Here is a 22,768-nt window from a genome sequence, read left to right as displayed (position 1 = left end):
GGGTCAATGAAATTAGTCTCCCACTATTTTGTGTGGAGGTTCATTATATCCTAGGAATTTCGGTCCCATGTAGACTGATTTTCCTAGGCAACGTTCAGCTACTTTAACAGGCGGACTAATTTTACTGTGACTGTTCCTTTAAGTAAGACGTCACATTCTGTACCTTTAAGGTAATATAATTAATTTCTCAAGCGCTACACTTTTAAGTAGATTCTTGTTTGACACAGCAAACACAGCAAGCTATCCCGTGTTTACACAAGTGACGGTAATGGTTATGGATGTGGTTATGTTTATGTTTAGGCTATGGTATTGTGTTAAAAAAAAGTCAAAAATTTGACTACAGATCGCACGCAGCATAATTTCAGAGTTATTATTCTGTGTGTCATGCCTACATCAATATTTCTCTCACTGATTATCATTAAAGACTGTACTGTAGGCTGTCGGGGAATCCCAACTTGTGCAGTATCACATCACGTTATTCACCGACATTAATTTTGATACATTTGTTTATGTATCACTAACTAGGATGAAGTAGAAAAGTTGCAAAGCGATGATAAGTCTACAATTGCCCTAACCATTAAATCACGATCTTAGAATTTCAACTACTCAGGGTCTACAAACGTTGAAATAGGTCTATATTTAAAGAAAATTAACAAAATGTTAACAAAAGGAGGTTAACGAGTCCACGGCAAACATTTGTTAACCAACTCAAAGATATAAAATTATGCAGGCTACTATTTTGGTTTGGGCGATACTCACTGACAAATACAGTTAGCTGGCGTGACTTATCTGTCTGCCTGATAGTGTTTGGATGTGTTGGTATAGATGGTGCACTAAGCTGGTGACTGGTGACAAATGTAGGAATCCACTAAAAGGAGAGAACGCACTTACGCATGTTGGTAGGAGGAACAAAGCGGAACCAAGAGGCAGCTTGAAACTTAACAGAAAACCGTTGAATTATGCAGATTAATTGTTGACGTCAGGTATTAACCAGCACGGTCTACGAAATAGAACTAAACGAACTACGAAATAAGAAACTACTGTAACACCAGTAACTGTTGCACCAGTAAGGTGTCGCCACACTAAAGCTAGGGTTCGTTGAACATTTTAAATATAAGTGAGCGTCATTGCCGATAGCCATTGTGAATCATTCAATGTGAAAAATCTGTTTGTTCTACACGTGAATACAAGCATGGCAAAATATGGCAAAATGGCAAAATATGCCAAATAAGGCAAATGCCAAATAAGGCAAATGCCAAATAAGGCAAATGCCAAATAAGGCAAATGCCAAAGCCTTGTCATTCAGCACGTATTCTGAATAGGGCAATCAATTAAAAGCCCGCACAAATCACATAAATGTAGGGTTCGTTGAGCATTTTAAATATAAGTGAGCGTCATTGCCGATAGCCATTGTTAATCATTCAATGTGAAAAATCTGTTTGTTCTACACGTGAATACAAGTAAGGCAAAATATGCCAAATCCTTGTCATTCAGCAAGTATTCTGAATAGGGCAATCAATTAAAAGCCCGCACAAATCACATAAATGTAGGGTTCGTTGAGCATTTTAAATATAAGTGAGCGTCATTGCCGATAGCCATTGTTAATCATTCAATGTGAAAAATCTGTTTGTTCTACACGTGAATACAAGTAAGGCAAATGCCAAATCCTTGTCATTCAGCAAGTATTCTGAATAGGGCAATCAATTAAAAGCCCGCACAAATCACATAAATGTAGGGTTCGTTGAGCATTTTAAATATAAGTGAGCGTCATTGCCGATAGCCATTGTTAATCATTCAATGTGAAAAATCTGTTTGTTCTACACGTGAATACAAGTAAGGCAAATGCCAAGTCCTTGTCATTCAGCAAGTATTCTGAATAGGGCAATCAATTAAAAGCCCGCAAAAATCACATAAAGGTAGGGGAGTCCGAAAGTGTCGCATTAACACTGTAGTTGCGTGACGATCAAATGAAATTTTCGTGTGCGGGTGTCACGGGTAAGGTTAAATGATTCGACTGGACAACACAAAGACTCGGATGGCGTGTGTCTTTACTATGAGTAGCTTTATTTAATTTTCGTAACCAGGGCAAAATTCGGAATTCGGTCAGTTTCGGGTTTTTTTTTACAGGTATCGGCAGGTCCTTTAAGATATATAACAAGATATATATAACAACGAATTCATCAGCGGTAACTAAAGTTGCCCCTACATATACTAGGTCGCCGACGAACCTAATAGTGAAATACTGCGGGCTAACGTCACCCAACGGACAACGCTTCCAACTGCAACGAGTAACTGTGCTTTTTACGTGCAAAGAAACGGACACGGACCAAAGGTCAACAAAACCAAAAACAATCCCAGTCTGTTTAACAACCACCAAAAACCCAACTGAAAACCCACAAACAGAAATCTCTCACTTACCCACAAATGTATAAAATATAGCGTTTAACGTGACGTGAAAAGGACACGGACCCAAAGGCTAACAGAACCAAAACAATAAATCTCCACAAACCAGCCCCAAAAACCCAACACCAAACCACAAACAGAAAACCCCCAACCCATATTATGTAAGGACCGCACAAACCCCCCACCCCACACAAACAACTAACTAACTCCAAAATTCATCCGGGGTACGCCGTCCCGATAGCAGACGACAGGCTTGCGCATTACCTGCGAAATTTTCCCAATACGGGTCTTTTCAAGCCCCTAACAGTATTCCCCCTTTTCTTACGAGGGAGCAGAGTTCTTAACTCCTCGTCAACCTTGATCGAGTGGACCTCCCTGTCAGGAACAGGAGGTCCACTAGCGACCATCGTGTCCGGTATAGCGGAAGCTGCTGCGGGTAGGGTGGAAGGGCCACTCGAGTCAATGAGATCAGTGGCCTGTTTTGTCTCATCAAACCAATCGGAGGACTCCTTAGCCACAACTAATAAGGCTGTAGTGCAGTCCTCCATTGGCGAGTCAGAATCTGGGCCACTTAATGTCTCTTGGGCCGGTTGACTCGGGGCCCGACTAGTATCACCGATAGCGGGCGTAGCTACCGGTGAACCAGTACAAGCGGCATCCTGCGCCGCGTGCCACTCCGCTAGTACCATCTCCGCCGTTTTGTCCTGCTCTGCCTCAGTGGGCAGGCTGGCAGTCTCGGTAAGTTCGATCAGGGGAGAGGTCGGACACGAAAGGGGGAACAAAGCCTCCATCGGGGCGCTAGTGTCGGACACTGGGGCGATGACAGGATCATCATGTGGTACGGTGTCAGAGGCCGGGACAGGGACCGCTGCAACCACGCCCGTAGCCACTCTCGCGGCGTATGAGCGGTCTGGGCATAAACGGGCGAGATGGCCCGTTTTCCCACACGAGTTGCAAACGATATCCCCTTTACACTCGGCCAGGGTATGCCCAACCTGTAAACAGCGGCTACACCGCTTGTTCGGGCACAACCTGGCCTCATGCCCTTCCAGCCCACACCTCCAACAAGTGCGAGGCTGGCCCGGGTATGCAATGTGGGCCCTGTGCCCATTAGCCCACAAGGTAGAGGGGATATCGGACTTGAGTTCGATTCTAACTCGTCTAGTCCCGGTCTTGACACCTTTACATTCAAGGAATTCCGGTCCTCGTAGCCGGTCACTTTCCCAAAACGCCCCAGTGTCCGCACAACAACCTGTTCAGACATGTCCAGAGGGAGATGGAGGACTGTCACCCACACCAAACTGTCATACGGTGTGACCTTCAGTCCCTCAACTCCCTCCAACACATGGACGCCTCGGACGCGGGCAGCCTCCGAGGTAAACCGTACATCAAAACAATTCATACCCCGGAGAGGTTTACGCTGAAGCGCGTCAACCTCTCCAGGGACCTTTAAACCAACAGAACGCAAAACTGAAAAAACTTGTACGGGGACGACCTTAGCCTCCCCCGAAAAACTCAACAATACGATTTTGCTGTCACGGCGAGCTGCCATGACAGCTAGGGGTGTGGCAAAGCCACGCACCTATACACAAACCAAAACGAAACAAACCCAAAACACACAAACTTCACTAAAACAAACTGTAAACTAATGAAGGGCCAACGTAAAAACACAATAAATGTGTGGTCAACGAAAGGTGGAGAGCAGCCGAAACACGTCCGCACTCCACGAGAACTGCACTGAACTCTCGAGTAACTGCTGTGGTGCAACGAGTAACTGCTGTGGTGCACCCAGCACCCCTTGCACCAAGTAGTACCAAATACGAATATCACGCCCTGAGCTGCTTACCCGGCCTATTCATACTGACCCTTTACCTGCATTTTATGCAAAGTAATCTAAACAAAGACTTACACAAATTCAATTGGTGCCCGTGGAGCAATCAGTGAATTAAACAAGGCATACTAGAATGTCGAAAGTTACAAAAGCGAACTTCGTTAGCAAAACAGAAAACAAATAAATATTCATCGGTAAATTAATCCAGCTGCACGAAAGTCGTTAGACTTGTGTCAATCATACTCGTGACAGCGGGAAAACACCTATTCTACACAAACATATACACTATTTTCGTTTCATACCAGTCTAGATTCTCCAAGCGATTAGCGACCTGCATGGCTGTCATCGTCGTCAGATTCGTCTGTTTCTGGCTCAAACATACAGGGTTGTGTGTCTCCCTGAGGTGGAAATTCGAATCCTCATCCCTTTCCTCATTCATCCGATTCTGAGCCGTATGTCCCATTTCCCCCTACCTCTATCTCCCCTTGTATCCCCCTTGTTCACCGCTCTTGTCCTAGCTCTCTTCTCTTTTTTCTCCACACCGTCTTGTCTTTGTCCTTCTTCACTCAATATTTAACCTCTTCCCTTAATCCTCAGAATTATTCTCGAATCCATGACCTTACTTTATACAGCTTAAGCTTATGAAGGCAATACCTAACAGACTAAGCCTAGACGCTATATGAAAATGAATCGCCATATCCTTGACGTAAATGGCAGCAGGCCTACCGAACAATTTTTGTGATTTACTGACGTACTTAGACCTAGCCTATTCTTCTCCATCCTCCAAAATTATTTCACTATGCCTAATCACTTTGGTAAGCCATTCTGCTCCCCCCCCCTAAAAAAAACCCGTTAAGCCTAGTAACAAGTAACTTTTATCCACATAAGAAATGTAAAAATGACACACCACCTAACTGTATAGGTCATGCACAGCTTTGCACTCCTGATGTTGTTGGGTTACAATATACAACAGACATGAATATGAATTGTTGGATTATTACATCTCATTGCTGTTCTTATACTACGATTATACTCCCCCGAAGTAGGTTTTGAAACACTGTAAGTTAGGCAGATTATATTTCCATTTTAGGCACAGCATATCAAGAAATTGGTGTAAATCCCAATAAACTGAACATAGCAGGGACTCCTTATGGCATTGATTTTCTGAACATTCAAAAAGGGAAACATTTACAGTTTTCATTGGAGATGTCACTGCCCTATCGTACAGAGGCATGGTTATATAGATATAAACTGGTAAGTATTTAAACATGGTACAAACTAAAATAAAGACCTTTGGAATTGATTTTGTTTTACTTTAAAAATATTTTCTAACATATGTGACCAGCTTCTGTTAGGTAGGTGCAGAAATTAATAGCTCCTTTTCTGCTGTTATGTGTCATTTTGTTTTGGAAGAAATGGAAGATTTGTCCCAAGAGAAGCTTTAACAGCCATGAAAGATTACAGTTAATGAAACAAAACCTTGAGCCTTCCAATACCATTTGCAAACAACATGAAAAAAAATGCTGGCTGCAGTTTACTTAGCTCTGGGATAGTAAGCACTGTTCAATGTAATGCAACTGACTACTGGTGAACATGCTCTTTAGTTGAGGTGTGTCAAATGTGACCAGTTTTTGTGACTATGAAATGGTTGCAAGAAATAGAAGTGACCTAGCTGCTGCGGCTGGTTCTGTATTGTAATTAGAGAGTCCCGGCTCTAAGTCATTCAAGCTAACTAGTGCAGACAGAAGAGCAATTATTGTGATCATAGCTATCAGGGCTCAAATTTTACAGTCGTCCGATCGTCCGAGACTCGACCAAAATTCACCTCGGACAATATAAAATACTGCTTATAGGTTGTCCTACAGACGACTAGAATTTGCCACAAGTGTTCAACACTTTAAAATCCGAAAAAAATTGATATTATGTTGTTGATATCACCCCAATTCATATTAGCAACAGCGTAAGAAATAAATCACATATTGGTACATTCACATTCCGTATATAATGAGGGGGATATACTACACGTTAGCTGACTTGTAGTTACCACGTTTTGTTACTTAGTACAGACAGAATGTGGATACTGTACATAGTTACGTATAAAGTACTGTATACTTAATACACTACAGGCCCTGGCAGCCGCAACCACACTTCATTACTACCTCACGGCCGCACGCACATATGACAAACTAGCTGGAGTCAACATGTATGCAGTACTAAACTGTGCATATGGGCATACCGCATGTTTGTTTATGTTGCTGCAATGTTCATGCTGTATCGTTTGGGCTTACCCTCTGTTTCTGGTAATGATCGGAAACGAATACATAAACCATTTTTCAATACCAGAAATTCCCGCAACCCAACATGATTAATCATGAACAGTGTCATGCACATACAATGTCTATAACCCTCACACATTGTTTTTACCAAGATTTATAAGTTAACACGTCATAAGAATGTTTGCGTCCGCTCGGAAAAACTTGCGTCCCTACCGACCTCCGTGAAAACATGCACTTTAAAGTACCTCTACAGGATCGCACAATGCTAAGTTATAATGACCCCTGACTATCATTGGCTTGTGCACACAAAAAATCAAATGATGTAAGCTGTAACTAATATACAACAACGACAAATTTATTTTCAAATTCTGCAGCGCGAAGTTTGCCATACACTAGTTACCATATAGTTGCATTTTAACAACATCCTTTGTGTTCATTGAAAACTATTGATGCAAAAATCCATGCAAACAATGATATCCGAATCAAATCACAAGAAATTTAGATCACCATTGACTATTGTTATCATGAAAAACTCTGTTATGGAGTTGTTGTTAACTACGTATTTGCGGTTGATTGTTATTATTTGGTTTCAAAAAAAATTCAATGATCCGTGCAAATGATTGGATTGGTTCTTTCGAGGAGAAGTTGTGGTTTTTTGAAAAGAAAGAAAGATATTCATTCAAACAATTGTTATGTTTTTCATAGGCCTAGCTGTGAGTGTGTGTACTTGTGTGGCAGGTTCCTGTACACTGTACTTTTTTAAGGAAAAGTCTAACTACCGAACTACTGATCCGCTTCCAACCTCAGTCCCCTGGCATCGGGACTGTGACTGTGTGATCATCGTCAGGTGTGCATGACCATTCCCCTCGAAATGGAACAGATACTATACATGATCTTAGCCAAAAGGCCGAAAAGGGTCCTGTACATTTATTACACAACAAGTACAAATCGAGACGTGAACAGGTAAAATGTTTTTCTGCTCTTTATTCCTCCTCTCTCTTTATGTGCTCCCTTTTTAACTCTCTTCCTCAACTGCCAAACCAATCCAACGCAAATATACAACAAGAGCCCAAGGGCACTGTGGTTCCTTGCGTAGGGGTATATGACAATACACATAATATTATCAAGCAAGATTGGGCTCAAATAGTCCAAGTAATTGTGGTCCTACATGTAACCATAAACACTTTTGTGATCACAAATTGTGATCGGATTTTGATCGGAAGGCACTTTTGAGATCTAAATATGGCGTCGAAAATGTAAGAAATGTAATGTCACCTACAAGCGGGTCAACAGATATGATAACATTGGTGACCTCAAATCACATGACCGTTAAGTTTGAAAATGTTCCACCACCCCATTCACAACTTGTCCCAAAATATCAACCGTGTCACACCTTGGCACTGGAAGTTGATTGCATTATATGTTAAAAATTAACTTTGAACTTGGGGGGTCAACCAATTGACATTTTTTGATCGCTGAGACCTAACTAGAGCATCAAAACTGTAAAAATTCAAATATTTTTTCTTTGCCCATTTCTCCCCCAAAATACTTTTTTTAAACATTAATTGCCCTTTGGTGACCTCGGATCACATGACCGTTAAGTTTGAAAATATTTCCCTTTACCATTTGCAACTTGTCCCAAAATATCAACCGTGTCACACCTTGGCACTGGGAGTTATTGCACTAAATGTCTGAAAATTAACTTTGACCTCATATAACTTAAAACACAAAGGTCACCCGGGTGTCAACCTATTGACATTTTTCATCAGTGAGACGTGAATATAGCATCAAAACTATAAAAATGCAAACATTTTTTTCTTTGCCCATTTCCCCCCCCCCCCAAAAAAAAAATTCTAGTGTTTTAACATTAATTGACCTTTGGTGACCTCGGATCTCATGACCATTAAGTTTGAAAATATTCCCCTAAACCATTTGCAACCTGTCCAAAATTATCAACTGTGTCACACCTTGGCACTGGAAGTTATTGCATTAAATGTCTGAAAATTAACTTTGACCTCGTATAACTTCACACACAAAGCTCACCCGGGTGTCAACCTATTGACATTTTTGATCGGCAGGTAGGCCTACCTTTGATATCCAAATCTAGCATCAAAACCAAACATTTTCTTTCTCGCCCGGTTCCTCCCAAAATAAGCACAGTAATTTCTAATGTGACCTTTGACCTTTTGACCTTGGTTTCAGATGTAGTTTGATCTCCTGATTCCAAAAAAAAAAAAACCTGCACGACAAGTCTGTACAGCCATCCTAACTCCGACCGAAAACTTTGACCCTATATAACTTCGCACATGAAGGTCACACGGGGTCAACATATTGACATTTATAATCAGAAGGTACCTTTAAAATATGAAAATAGCATCAAAACTGTACAAATCCCCAAAACACTTAATGGTCAAATTGAGGTCAAGGGTCACCCATATGCGGGTCGACAATTGGATTACATTGAAGCAACTCCCAGCCCTAACAGACAATTCGTTCTCAAGTTATCGCAAAAATACTAGGTTTTTCATCATTAATTGACCTTTGGTAACCTTGGATCACATGAATGTTCCCCTAACCAGTTCACAACTTCTCCCAAAATATCCACCTTGTCGCACATTGGCACTGGGAGTTATTGCAGTTTTAATATTTTCGTTTTTTGGTGACCTCTGTGGGCACCAAAAACAATAGGGCACACCTTCTCCATATGGCTGATCTATAGTCCAAGTTTGACTTTAGTCCAACTTTCCCACGCAAGTGTCACAGATGCACACGCAGACACACCCACACACACACACGCAAACCTGACTACATAGGTTCCTTTTGCTAAAGCAAGGAACCAAAAAGGGTAAAGAATGTCACTTTATTGTAAGAGTATCAAACGCTGTACAAGACTAACAATAGGGGACACTCTTCATGCATTATTAAATATATACAACAGGCACCTGTGGTGCAGGAATTAAGTTATGCAAATACATGTTGTCACCTAATATTTGGCTGGAGAGCGCCCCTGTGTTACTGATGGGAGAAGGCTAAATATCTAATCAACAAGCAATTATTAGACAGGGTATAACAGACTGTGACAATACCCGCCCACCAAAAGTGTGAATGCCACTGAGCAAAAAAACAAAATTTAACAAAAATACAATTCACAATAAATCCAACAGTGCACCAATCCAAGTCCAGCACCAGCATTAAAAAACAAATATATAACATTAAATTTAGTTTTTTAATCATACAAAAATAACGCCAGATAATACAAAAAATATATAACATTGAATTTAATTGTTTACACATACAAAATTATATTAAATGTAAGCTTACGCTTAACGTCGTCTTTTCTTTTAAGTAGGTTAGACATTATGTGATCTCTGACGTATTGTTTACAAGTAGAACGATAGTGACAGAAAAAATCTCCTTTTCATATATAATGTAGTTTATACGTTACCAAGCAACATTTTTTTTAATTTTTCAAATAGCACACCGGAAAGTTATCAAAAAGGGAATTAAAACATCGTTTTTTCGTCTTCGTAATTGATACGAATTTAGGAATTTGCAAACACCGCAACGACTTTGAACAGCCCTCAAGTCAGTGAATGACGCCACTGTGATGATCCTTTCTGTTGTGCATTGTTCAGTACGGAGCTGTGCGTGCATTTCGTGTCAGCATAACTGTTATTTTAGTTTACTTTTCCGGCGTAATGTTCAAGACATAAATAGATAATGAATATCATGGTGTTTCTTGATTACTTCACCTCGTGTTTACTTTTTTTGTACGAAATTTGCGACGATTTCGCAATGATTTTGCAATATCTGAAGAGGTAACTCGCAAGCTGACCCAAAGTAACGTAAATCACAAGATCACGTTGTTGGCGGGTTTTATACAGAGTGCTGTATGAATGTGCTCACTTACCTGTCAAACTTGCACAATAACAATAGTGATGATAGTCTCAAACGTAGATTAGTATAACATCCGAAAGAAAATCCAAAGTTCTAAACAAAGTAGAATCGCTTGTATGCACTAGGCCTACTGTAAAACATAAACGTTACTTGTTCCGTACGTTATTAAATTTAACAGAAAGGTTCCATTGAGCTTGAAATACAACCGCATTTGAACTCAATCGAGTGGTTAGTCTAGCTCTAACAATTTTCTCACTACATGCAATACCTATTGCGTTTATTCACATGCTATACATTGAAGTATTACTTACGTACAACTCTCTCGCAAGGCGCTCCATTTTAAAACTCCCAAGTGTTGGAAAATCGCATGGCGTACGTGACTATAACATAATAGTCCATGGGCAGATATTCAGTAACTCTATTGCCTACTGTGTGTGCGAAGTACCACGTAAGGCAACTCCAGCAGTATTTCTTGGTGCTTTCATTATACATGCAAACAATCTTTCGGACATTCAAATATGACGGCAAGGTTGTCCGAATGAAAACCTTAAAATGAGCCCTGGATATGAGAGAACCTACAGCTTCACACAGGTTGAGCAACGAAACAGTTTTTGGTACAGACATGCTTCATTTTGCCTTATATTAAACTACGACTCATGCCATCAAGTTAAAAGTTCCATGCAAAATTAGTTGCAAGGCTATTGATACCATGTACAAGTTATGCATGTAGAGGTCAATTGACCTCAATTAATTGATGTCACTGGAACCATTGAAGTAACCATATTGTCTTACTTCCATACACTTCCTCCTTTTAAAGCAATGATCTGAAGTGAGTTATCTTCGCAAAAGATTGGTCACTTACTCTCCGCCAAGTGTGGAAGCATAACTTGAAGCCACTTCTGAAGTTTTCAACTTTATATTAGGGCAATTTTTTTGAGATAGTGAAATTCAGTTAAATTAAAGTGCATGCATCTTCTAAATTTCAAAACATGAAAGCCAAACCAGGGGACTGTACAACATATAATTGTACACTATTCTAAACATATCCTATAGAGTCTATGTTGTAGATGGCAAGTCTCTGATTTGTAGTTTATATCTCCGTGGTGTATGTGAGTCTTACATGTCTTAATTTTTTTCATATGTTTAAGTCAATGTAAGTACAGCTAACCTGTGTGTTCATGTCATTGCATTATAATTACAGATATAGCAAGACTTTGATTATTTGCAACAAGGGTGTAAGAGCTTTCTTATCAGAATGGGATGCTTTGGCACAACAGATACTCACTATGCAGATCATGTGTATTCCGCATGGCTAGAAGTATTTGCAGGTGTCTAAGAAAATAGACATCAAATACACACACATCAAACAGAACACGTGTCGTCGTGCTTGGGTAACATTTTTGCATGTGAGTTACTTCGTGCAGTGTTTCTTGGTTTAAATAACCCTTTATTGTATTTGCTTCTGGATTATTCTAATTAATTTGTCACAACAACGATTGATAGCGATGGCCATGCAACTGCTTTGTAGGCTTAAAGCAAAAAAAAATTCATGTAAGTTGTTTTCTTTAAACCTCTTTTGATGTCACACATTACATTAGTGTAATTTAAGAATGATAACATTTATGGAAAGTACAGTTTTACTTTTATGTCATATAATACAATGATTGTTGTGTTAGTTTAGTCACAGGCTTGATCAGATTGTCCAGAAAGACTGTCTAGAACTGATATTGAATAAATTTTGTTCAATGATTTAAGACTTGAACTACGTTGTGTGAATTTTTGGCTCTGTGACTTTATAATAAACCGCTTTGAGATTTAATTAAACACCCTTTGGAATAAAATCTTTTTGTCTTCCTATTTTGACCCATCCCCATTACCCCCACTCCCTCCACAACATAAAAAATGGTTTTCCTGGAATAGGAATAAGAAATTATTGCTATAACTAACTGATCCAGCATATTCCAGAAATAAATTGGGGCACTGAGATTTGTTCACAGGAAGATGTAACCCATCACTTCTGAAGCTAACCTCATAGCTTATTAGTATACAATAGAGCAACGAAGGGGGTGTTAATTTAGATGATACAGTTAAATCTCTTCGTCTATTGCGACTTCAGTGTAGTAACGCTAATACTAGTACCTACTAGAGCTAGGCGCGCTACCTCCTAAGGGTCGCCACTTGCCCCATTGGAGGTTTCCTGTTCCCCGATCTGGTCTTCAGAGTAGTTTTTTTTTTGTGATTACTTGACAGAAGAATGACTCTTTTATGTCGAACCGTTAAAGTCCATTTGTTTTATTTCATAACAAAAAGGAGGGATCGTAGTATGCTCCCGTGAAGTGTTCGCTTCATACGGAGCTGCATACTGGCTAGGCACAGTGAAATCAGCGCTGGTGTTGCGCACTAACTTGGTCATAATTGCCGTGTTGTATTCGTCCTTCAGCCATGGATGAAGGCTAATTGCATGGGTTACGATATTTATGCAGCCCCCAACAACACAACGGACCGGCATTTCTCTCGGATAGTTTAAAACAGTTGTAAAACAAACTTGAAATTTCTAACGATATAGCGTAATACAGTGGTTGTGCTCTCAGTGCAAATGTTCGTGTATATGGAACGGTATGATCGTCGCGCATCCGGTACATGCCTGGGCTTGGCACTTGTGTTCCTAACATGACGTCATCATTTTCTTGTTGTGAAATCGCATTCTCAGATATCTATTTTCGGATGCGAATATCAAAACGTTAATTACTAATTAGTCCTTGAGGTTTTCAAGGTGATGAGGATAGTTTTGAACATATATTTTCTCATAGATTCAGTGGAAGTTACTCTCCATTAGTTGGATTTTTCGTGTCATGGCCTCTTTAATTATGTCCAACTGAATCCTTGACATGTATGTGAGAAATAAAGCAGCTAAGAACTACTCGCTTTTGTGTCGGGATGAAATGGTGACGTACACGTCATGGAAAGAGCAAGTTTAGAACTTATCCCAAACAATGCAATCTTAAGCTATACGAAGACGAAATGGTGTAATTTAAGGTATTTATAGATCTAAAACCTTCGCCTTTATGATTCAGAAGTGTATTTAGTCACCATTTGATTTATTTCCGTGAATTTAATCGCTGAATATATATCACCTGAATGTAAAATTAAATTCAACGTTACACCCACCCGGTGGCTAACAAGCAGTTCTTGATTTATAGGCGTAACAATTGCTAAAAAAAATCTTTTTCAGTCTGCAGAATGGACGGTTACACAACTCTTGTGAAATTATGCTTTTGTTACCCTGTAAAAGACCTTAAAGGTCATCCGTCAGTATTAATCCAAATTTTAACATGCCATAGTGAGTGCCTAGAAAAGGTCTCAAACGTTCTTTGCATGATATTATAGGAATTACCTGGATCTTGGCAACTATGCTATCGAATTCTGAAAGGAAGTAAACTGAATTTGAAAACAGACTGGTTTAATTCTTATTTTACTCGGTTTACTAGATATAGGAATCCTAGTAACAGTTTAGACTAAAGGAGGAGCAGACGAGAACAAACAGTTGTGGTATTTTTACCAACTACCAAGGAAAGACAGAATAGAAATGGAGACAGCAGTAGGTAGCAGGAGTGTCTCGTGAGTCTAGAACGAGAGACCAGCATATATGCTTTTACAGCATATATACATTTGTTACCGTTTTCCATTATTGTGGGGTACACTATCGGTTCTGAAAGTGTTGTGTCTCCAGTATAGGTGTTTGAGACTGACACAGAACGTTGAAATGACTGTTAAAATATATACGTACAATGGATCGTTCTCAAATTAATTATAATATAAATACGATGTAGTTATAACATTTTAATTTATTAATGCCAACGACTATTTAACGTATCATCTTTAATTCCCAAAAAAATCTAACCAAATGATAAACATTGAATTGTTCTTGTCGACATCAGGCGAGAATTTAGACAGTGCCAAAATTTAAATTGAATACAGATGTGGTTATGTTTAGGTTATGGTAATGTGTTAAAAAAGGGTCATAAACTTGACTACAGATCGCATGCAGCATAATTTCAGAGTTATTATTCTGTGTGTCATGCCTGCATCAATATTTCTCTCACTGATTATCATTAAAGACTGTACTGTAGGCTGTCGGGGAATCAAACTTGTGCAGTATCACATCACGTTATTCACCGACATTAATTTTGATACATTTTTTATGTATCACTAACTAGGATGAAGTATAAAAGTTGCAAAGCGGTTGATAAGTCTACAATTGCTCTAACCATTACATCACGATCTAAGAATTTCAACTACTCAGGCTCTACAAACATTGAAGTAGGTCTATATTTAAAAATAAATTAACAAAATGTTAACAAAAGTAAGTTAACGAGTCCACGGCAAACATTTGTTAACCAGCTTAAACATATAAAATTATGCAGGCTACTATTTTGGTTTGGGCGATACTCACTGACAAATACAGTTAGCTGGCGTAACTTATCTCTCTGCCTGATAGTGTTTGGATGTGTTGGTATAGATGGTGCACTAGGCTGGTGACAAATGTAGGGATCCACTAAAAGGAGAGAACGCACTTACGTCTGTTGGTAGGAGGAACAAAACGGAACCAAGAGGCAGCTTGAAACTTAACAGAAAACTGTTGAATTATGCAGATTAATTGTTGACGTCAGGTATTAACCAGCACGGTCTACGAAATAGAAACTACTGTACCAACGTACCAACAACTGTTACACCTGAGGTGTTGCCACACTAAAGCTAGGGTTCGTTGAGCACTTTAAATATAAGTGAGCGTCATTGCCGATAGCCATTGTTAATCATTCATGTGAAAAAATTGTTTGTTCTAAAATACAAGTAAGGCAAATGCCAAGTCCTTGTCATTCAGCAAGTATTCTGAATAGGGCAATCAATTAAAAGACCGCAAAATAATCACATAAAGGTATAGGGGGAGTCCCAAAATGTCGCATTCTAACAGTCAACAAATAAAACTGTAGTTGCGTGACGATCAAATGAAATTTTCGTGTGGGGTGTCACGGGTAAGGTTAAATGATTCGACTGGACAACACAAAGACTCGGATGGCGTGTGTCTTCACTATGAGTAGCTTTATTCAATTCTCGTAACCAGGGCAAAATTTGGAATTCGGTCAGTTTCCGTTTTTTTTTACAGGTATCGGCAGGTCCTTTAAGATATATAACAAGATATATATAACAACGAATTAATCAGCGGTAACTAAAGTTGCCCCTACATATACTAGGTCGCCGACGATCCTAATAGTGAAATCCTGAGGGCTAACGTCACCCAATGGACAACGCGTCCAACTGCAACGAGTAACTGCTGTGGTGCACCCAGCACCCCTTGCACAGAGTAGTATACCAAATACGAATATCACGCCCTGACCTGCTTACCCGGCCTATTCATACTGACCCTTTACCTGCATTTTATGCAAAGTAATCTAAACAAAGACTTACACAAATTCAATTGGTGCCCGTGGAGCAATCATTGAATTAAAAAAGGCATACTAGAATGTCGAAAGTTACAAAAGCAAACTTCGTAAGCAAAACAGACAACAAATGAATATTCATCGGTAAATTAATCCAGCTGCACGAAAGTCGTTAGACTTGTGTCAATCATACTCGTGACAGCGGGAAAACACCTATTCTACACAAGCATATAAACTGTTTTCGTTTCATACCAGTCTAGATTCTCCAAGCGATTAGGTGGCATTACGTCATTGACTGCTGCTTCGACCTGCATGGCTGTCATCGTCGTCAGATTCGTCTGTTTCTGGCTCAAACATACAGGGTTGTGTGTCTCCCTGAGGTGGAAATTCGAATCCTCATCCCTTTCCTCATTCATCCGATTCTGAGCCGTATGTCCCATTTCCCCCTACCTCTATCTCCCCTTGTATCCCCCTTATTCACCGCTCTTGTCCTAGCTCTCTTCCACCTTTTTTCTCCACACCGTCCTGTCTTTGTCCTTCTGCACTCAATATTTAACCTCTTCCCTTAATCCTCAGAATTATCCTCGAATCCATGACCTTACTTTAGACAGCTAAAGCTTGTGAAGGCAATACCTAACAGACTAAGCCTAGACGCTATATGAAAATGAATCGCCATATCCTTACCGTAAATGGCAGCAGGCCTACCGTACAATTTTTGTGATTTACTGACGTACTTAGACCTAGCCTATTCTTCTCCATCCTCCAAAATTATTTCACAATGCCTAATCACTTCGGTAAGCCATTCTGCTCCCCCCCCCAAAAAAAACGTTAAGCCTAGTAACAAGTAACTTTTATCCACATAAGAAATGTAAAAATGACACACCACCTAACTGTATAGGTCATGCACAGCTTTGCACTCCTGATGTTGTTGGGTTACAATATACAACAGACATGAATATGAATTGTTGGATTATTACATCTCATTGCTGTTCTTATACTACGATTATACTCCCCCGAAGTAGGTTTGAAACACTGTAAGTTAGGCAGATTATATTTCCATTTTAGGCACAGCAGATCAAGAAATTGGTGTAAATCCCAATAAACTGAACATAGCAGGGACTCCTTATGGCATTGATTTTCTGAACATTCAAAACGGGACACATTTACAGTTTTCATTGGAGATGTCACTGCCCTATCGTACAGAGGCATGGTTATATAGATATTATTTGATAGATTTGATAGAATAGATTTTGTTTTACTTTTAAAATATTTTCTAACATATGTGACCAGCTTCTGTTAGGTGCAGAAATTAATAGCTCCTTTTCTGCTGTTATGTGTCATTTTGTTTTGGAAGAATTGGAAGATTTGTCCCAAGAGGAGCTTTAACAGCCATGAAAGATTACAGTAAATGAAACACAAGCTTGAGCCTTCCAATACCATTTGCAAACAACATGAAAAAAATGCTGGCTGCAGTTTACTTAGCCCTGGGATGGTAAGCACTGTTCAATGTAATGTAACTGACTACTGTCAAGTAGAAGTAAAATATCTCCATACCAAAATACTGATATGCTTATTGATTTGATTTGCCATTCAAATTTATATACCATTTTCATATAAAAAAGGCAACTGGTGAACAATCTCTTTAGTTGAGGTGTGTCAAATGTGACCAGTTTTTGAGACTATGAAATGGTTGCAAGAAATAGAAGTGACCTAGCTGCTGCAGCTGGTTCTGTATTGTAATTAGAGAGTCCCGGCTTAAAGTCATTCAAGCTAACTAGTGCAGACAGTAGAGCAATTATTGTGATCATAGCTATCAGGGCTCAAATTTTACAGTCGTCCGATCGTCCAAGACTCGACCAAAATTCACTTCGGACAACATAAAATACTGCTTAGGTTGTCCTACAGACGACTAGAATTTGCCGCAAGTGTTCAACACTTTAAAATCAAAATCTGACCCGAAAAAAATAATAGCATGTTGTTGGTATCACCCCAATTCATATTAGCAACAGCGTAAGTAATAAATCACATGTTGGTACATTCCGTAATGAGGGGTATATTCTACACATTAGCTGACTTGTAGTTACCACGTTTTGTTACTCAGTAAAGACAGAATGTGGATACTGTATATATGAACTAATAGTTACGTATAAAGTACCGTATACTTCATACACTACAGGCCCTGGCAGCCGCAACCACACTTCCTTACTACCTCACGGCCACACGCACATATGACAAACTAGCTGGAGTACAACATGTATGCAGTCATGGGCGGCGATCATGGGGGGGGGACGGGGGGGGGGGACATGTCCCCCCCAATATTTTAGGTGGGGGGATATAGTATCTAATATCCCCCCCAATATTTGGTGGCATAGTTTTTTTAAGCATATGTTTTGTATTTTTTTTATGACATCGCTAGTAATTTCAAAATAGAAAATGCTTAGATGCAACTTACAAGGCCTGGGAAGTGCCATTTCCAGCGATCTGGGAGGCATTTTCGGCCAAAATTACGATACGATACGCTTAGAAAGTGGGTACAAGCTTTGCCCCTCTCTTGGCAAATTCCTCGCAAGGCGCCTGTCTAACCGTGTCACAATTTGTTACTATATATATGACCGAAAGTAAGTTTTTACTTTTTTTCGAAATGAATAGCTAGACGGACCGCATCCGTAATGAAATTTGGTTTGCATCTTTGTGTAAGTACGTATATGATCCACATCGATATGGGTTCACCGGGTTTCTATTTGGCCTCTTTCCTACAAGATTTCTAACCGCAGGTGCGTAGCCAAGGGAGGGGGGATGAAGGGTGGAGACCGCCCTCCCCCTCGAGCATATTTTTGGGGTATTTTTTTTATGATATCGAAGTTTTATAGTAGCCGTTATAAGAGGTTTTAATATTTGTACACCAATAATTTAACTGTGTCTGAATTTTCGAAAATTCCTTGACCAACATTCTTCATCATATTTCCCTCTACTCGTGCAATTTTGACCGGTCTGTTAGGGGTTGAGGTTTTTTTTTCTATATTGGTTGTCCATAGATGAAATTTTGTACAACATTATGGGTATGTTTTGAAGTGAATTTATTATTCAAATTCTGAACAAATAATGGGCTTAAAACCTTGAAAAGTAGGGCTGATTGTGGGGCGTTACGTAGAATTACCTAAAAAAGCAATGATCCACAGGAGATGCAATGAGGTCGAACATGATGTGTGACTGGTGACAATCTTGAAAAAAGGTTATGAATAAAAAAAAAACTATTAGGAAAAACTTTGTTCTCAGGCAAAAGTGTACATCTGGTTGGTCAGTTTCAAGCCCGAGAAGTGCCATTTCCGGTGATCTGGGGGGCTATCAAAACCAGAAATTTTCTTGTACGCTGCGCGCCAACCAATGGTGGCGCTCCGCTTATATAGTAATTCGCCTGCATCCAAGCAAATGTCCCCCCCCCCCCCAATATTTGAAACAGATCGCCGCCCCTGTATGCAGTGCTATACTGTGCATGTTGGCATACCGCATGTTAGTTTATGTTGCTGCAATGTACATGCTGTTAACCTTGGGCTTACACTCTGCTTCTGTTAATAATCGGAAACGAATACATAAATCATTTTTCAATACCAGAAATTCCCGCAACCCAACATGATTAATCATGAACAGTGTCATGCACATACAATTTCTATAACTCTACACTCATTGTTTTTACCAAGATTTATAAGTTTACACGTCATAAGAATGTTTGCGTCCGCTCAGAAAAACTTGCGTCCCTACCGACCTCCATGAAAACATGCACTTTAAAGTACATCTACAGGAATGCACAATGCTAAGTTATAATGACCCCTGACTATTATTGGCTTGTGCACAAAAAAAAAACAAATGATGTAAGCTGTAACTTGTATACAAGAACAAAATTATATTGTCAAATTCTGCAGCGCGAAGTTGCCATACACTAGTTACCATATAGTTACAAGTAGTTGCATTTTAACATCCTTTGTGTTCATTGAAAACTATTGACGCAAGAATCCATGCAGACAATGATATGCCAATCAAATCACAAGAAGTTGGGAAATTACCATTAACTTATTACATCATGAAAATCTCTGTAATGGAATTGTTGTTAACATGTACTTGCGGTTGATTGTTATGATTTATTTGGTTTCAAACAAAATTCAATTATCCGTGCAAAGGATTGGAATGAATTTTGGTGTTTCGAGAAGAAGTTGTGGTTTTCTGTAAAGAAAGAAAGATATTTATTCAAAACTGCCAAACCAATCCAACGCACATATACAAAAGGGAAAGAATGTCACCTTAATGTAAGAGTATAATCAAACGCTGTACAAGACTAACAATGGGGGATCACTCTCCAGGCATGATTAAATACTCAGGTGCAGGAATTTCGTAATGCAAATACATGTTGTCACCTAATATTTGGACATGCGTAGTCCAGAGTCGCTCTATATACGGCTCTGGCGTAGTCGGCTGGAGAGCGCCCCTCTATTACGGATGGAAGAAGGCTAAATATATAATCAACAAGCAATTATTAGACAGGGTAACAGACTGTGACAGTACCCGCCCACCTAAAGTGTGAATGCCACTGAGCAAAATACCCAAATTTAAAAAAATACAATTCACAATAAATCCAACAGTGCACTAATCCAAGTCCACCAGCAACATAAAAAAAAATTATATATACATTAAATTTAATTGTTTACACATACAACAATATATTAAATATAAGATAACGCTTAAGTTTCGTCTTTTCTTATAAGCAGAGAATGAGTTCATATGCTTCATTCAGTAGTAGCATCTTATCATTTTACTATGACTACTGACTATCATATGTGATTCCTATATTGTTTTTACCTTCTGATACAATATCCAAAGTAACGTTAGTTTATCAAATTTACACCAATTTCACAAATCTTTTCTTGCAGATGACATGAAGAACTTGGCATTTTCTCTTGTCACTTCATTGTTTTGGGGAAGGTCAACATAGTAAGGTGCACTAGATGTACTATTGCGGTCATAGGCGTACGGGACCATTTCGAATTTTTTTTTGGGGGGTGGGGGCAGAAACTTTTGTGCGCGAAATTTCCCGTTACACTATCTAAGCGGAGCACCACCATCGGTTGGCGCGTAGCGTACACAAATTTTTTAGGCAAAATATGCCTTTCAGATTGCCGGAAATGGCACTTCTGAGGCCTTGCAAGTTGCATCTATACATTCTTTATTTTATAATCTCACGTTTAGAAATTTACACTTCCCAAAAAATTTGGTAAATTAGAAGAAGAAAAAATGGTAACATCACTTTGACGGGGAAAACTAGGACAGTATATTTTTGAACTCCTATTTAATTACGGTATTTATTATTTTAACACAGTACTCAGCTACCCCCAGAAAAACATACATTGTTCAACGACACGTAGGCGGGAAAAATGTCGCTGTGTCGGGTGAGACTGCAATTTGTCTCACAAAAAAGTATAAAAAATAACAAAGAATATGATAAACCTGTACTTTTAGGCTTGTAGGCACTCCCCCCCCCCCCCCACCATCCAAAAAGAAAATGTTTCTTATATACACTCATGTCGGGGATGTCCAGGCATACAGTTGACTAGTTAGAAAAAAATGTTTTCTGCGATTTTTCACTTCAGAGACTGCTAATCTCCATGCATGCTTGTCAACACGATTGTTAGCGGCGTTCACTGTTAATTATTTTGGGCGATAGTGCAAAAAGCGTGGTAGCCCAGATGAGCTGCGCTTACGGTGGTGTTACACGGAAATATTCGGGCATCATAATGCTAAATAAAGAAAATCATTAAGCCTATATTAATATTAATGTCACAAAACAAATAACACAGAACGCTCTCCACGGAATTTTTGGGCAAAAATATGAAAAAGATTCGGGCAAGCTACTACATATTTATATATTTTTTTTCTCCTCTTAGGCTGCCCGAATTTTTCAGGACTTTTGCCCGAATTTCTTGTCCTCTGGAAATTTGGGGGCACTCTGCCCCCCTGCCCCCGCCTCGTACACCTATGATTGCAGCTTGTTTGCATCAATTAATTTACTGGCGTGCCAGCCAGAAGTGGCAGGACTTTGCAAAGCGAAAACCAAACTAGTCTAAAATGAAGAGAAATCGCTTTGACAGAGATGTTTCAGTGCTCCTACCTTCATGTACCGTAAAATGACAAGAACAAAACCAATCTTGACGCTATACCATACCTTTTGGTTTTTGAAGTGGTTTAAGTAACAAACACTATATTGACACATTTTGCTCCAAGCAACTATCGTGTACTGCAATTTTACACATTTGACCTTTGCCTATTATGAAAGTTAATGAACGCAGGATGTGTGTACTGAAGTCTGAATTTTTTTTGTTCGTCGGAAAAGATCAGATGAAAACCACCGTGATGAATTGTGATCCTTTATTGGCTGCCAACACAGCCTGTTACTGCATTTGCTATAAAAGACAGGCTAATGAAATTTATTCATTTTCTACAACCGGAACTGATAAAGAAAAAAAGGGTTTTCAAAAAATATTTGGTACAAACTAATAGTCTGAAAAAAAGCAATTAATCCTCTTTTTCATCCTAGTTCGTTAACACATCATTTAATACTTTAATTGCTTCATTCCTTTCCTAGATTTGTACAAACATGCCACAATACCTGGAGGAGGTGAAAAGTTGAGAGAGGCTGCTAAGTAATACAGCTCTGCAGTAGTAGAAGCATATCTCTGGCTTGGGCGATGCACATCAGGAATGTGATTGTAGCTGTTTATGAGCAATCCATCTGTCTGTCCACAATTGAAAAAAACCCGCTTCTACAACTTCAATTAAACTTGGACAAAGATGACCTGTGATAAAGAGACATATATAGGTGTTCAGGAATTCAATGCGCAAGGTCATTCTCAAAATCTTTTCAAAGTAATCTTTCT

The 22,768-nt window shown here is 39.3% G+C and overlaps 2 protein-coding genes across 3 annotated transcripts in view; one reads left to right on the top strand and one right to left on the bottom strand.

Moving 5' to 3' along the window:
• Positions 1-1,072, bottom strand: part of LOC139981223 (uncharacterized) — a 29,506-nt gene extending 28,434 nt beyond the window's left edge. For both annotated transcript variants that reach the window (XM_071993443.1, XM_071993442.1), the window contains exon 1: positions 760-1,072. The gene's annotated coding sequence lies outside the window, so the exon portion shown is untranslated. The remainder of the gene's footprint in view (positions 1-759) is intronic.
• LOC139981224 (uncharacterized) overlaps positions 1-22,618 on the top strand; it is a 59,434-nt gene extending 36,816 nt beyond the window's left edge. The window contains exon 3 of the mRNA XM_071993444.1: positions 22,477-22,618. Coding sequence (XP_071849545.1) covers positions 22,477-22,538 — 62 coding nt within the window. The 3' untranslated portion in view covers positions 22,539-22,618. The remainder of the gene's footprint in view (positions 1-22,476) is intronic.
• Positions 22,619-22,768: the final 150 nt, after the last annotated feature.

The sequence above is a fragment of the Apostichopus japonicus genome, chromosome 15 (genome assembly GCF_037975245.1).
Source record: "Apostichopus japonicus isolate 1M-3 chromosome 15, ASM3797524v1, whole genome shotgun sequence".
In the NCBI taxonomy this organism is placed as follows: domain Eukaryota; kingdom Metazoa; phylum Echinodermata; class Holothuroidea; order Aspidochirotida; family Stichopodidae; genus Apostichopus; species Apostichopus japonicus.
This window is presented reverse-complemented; position numbering and strand designations above follow the sequence as displayed.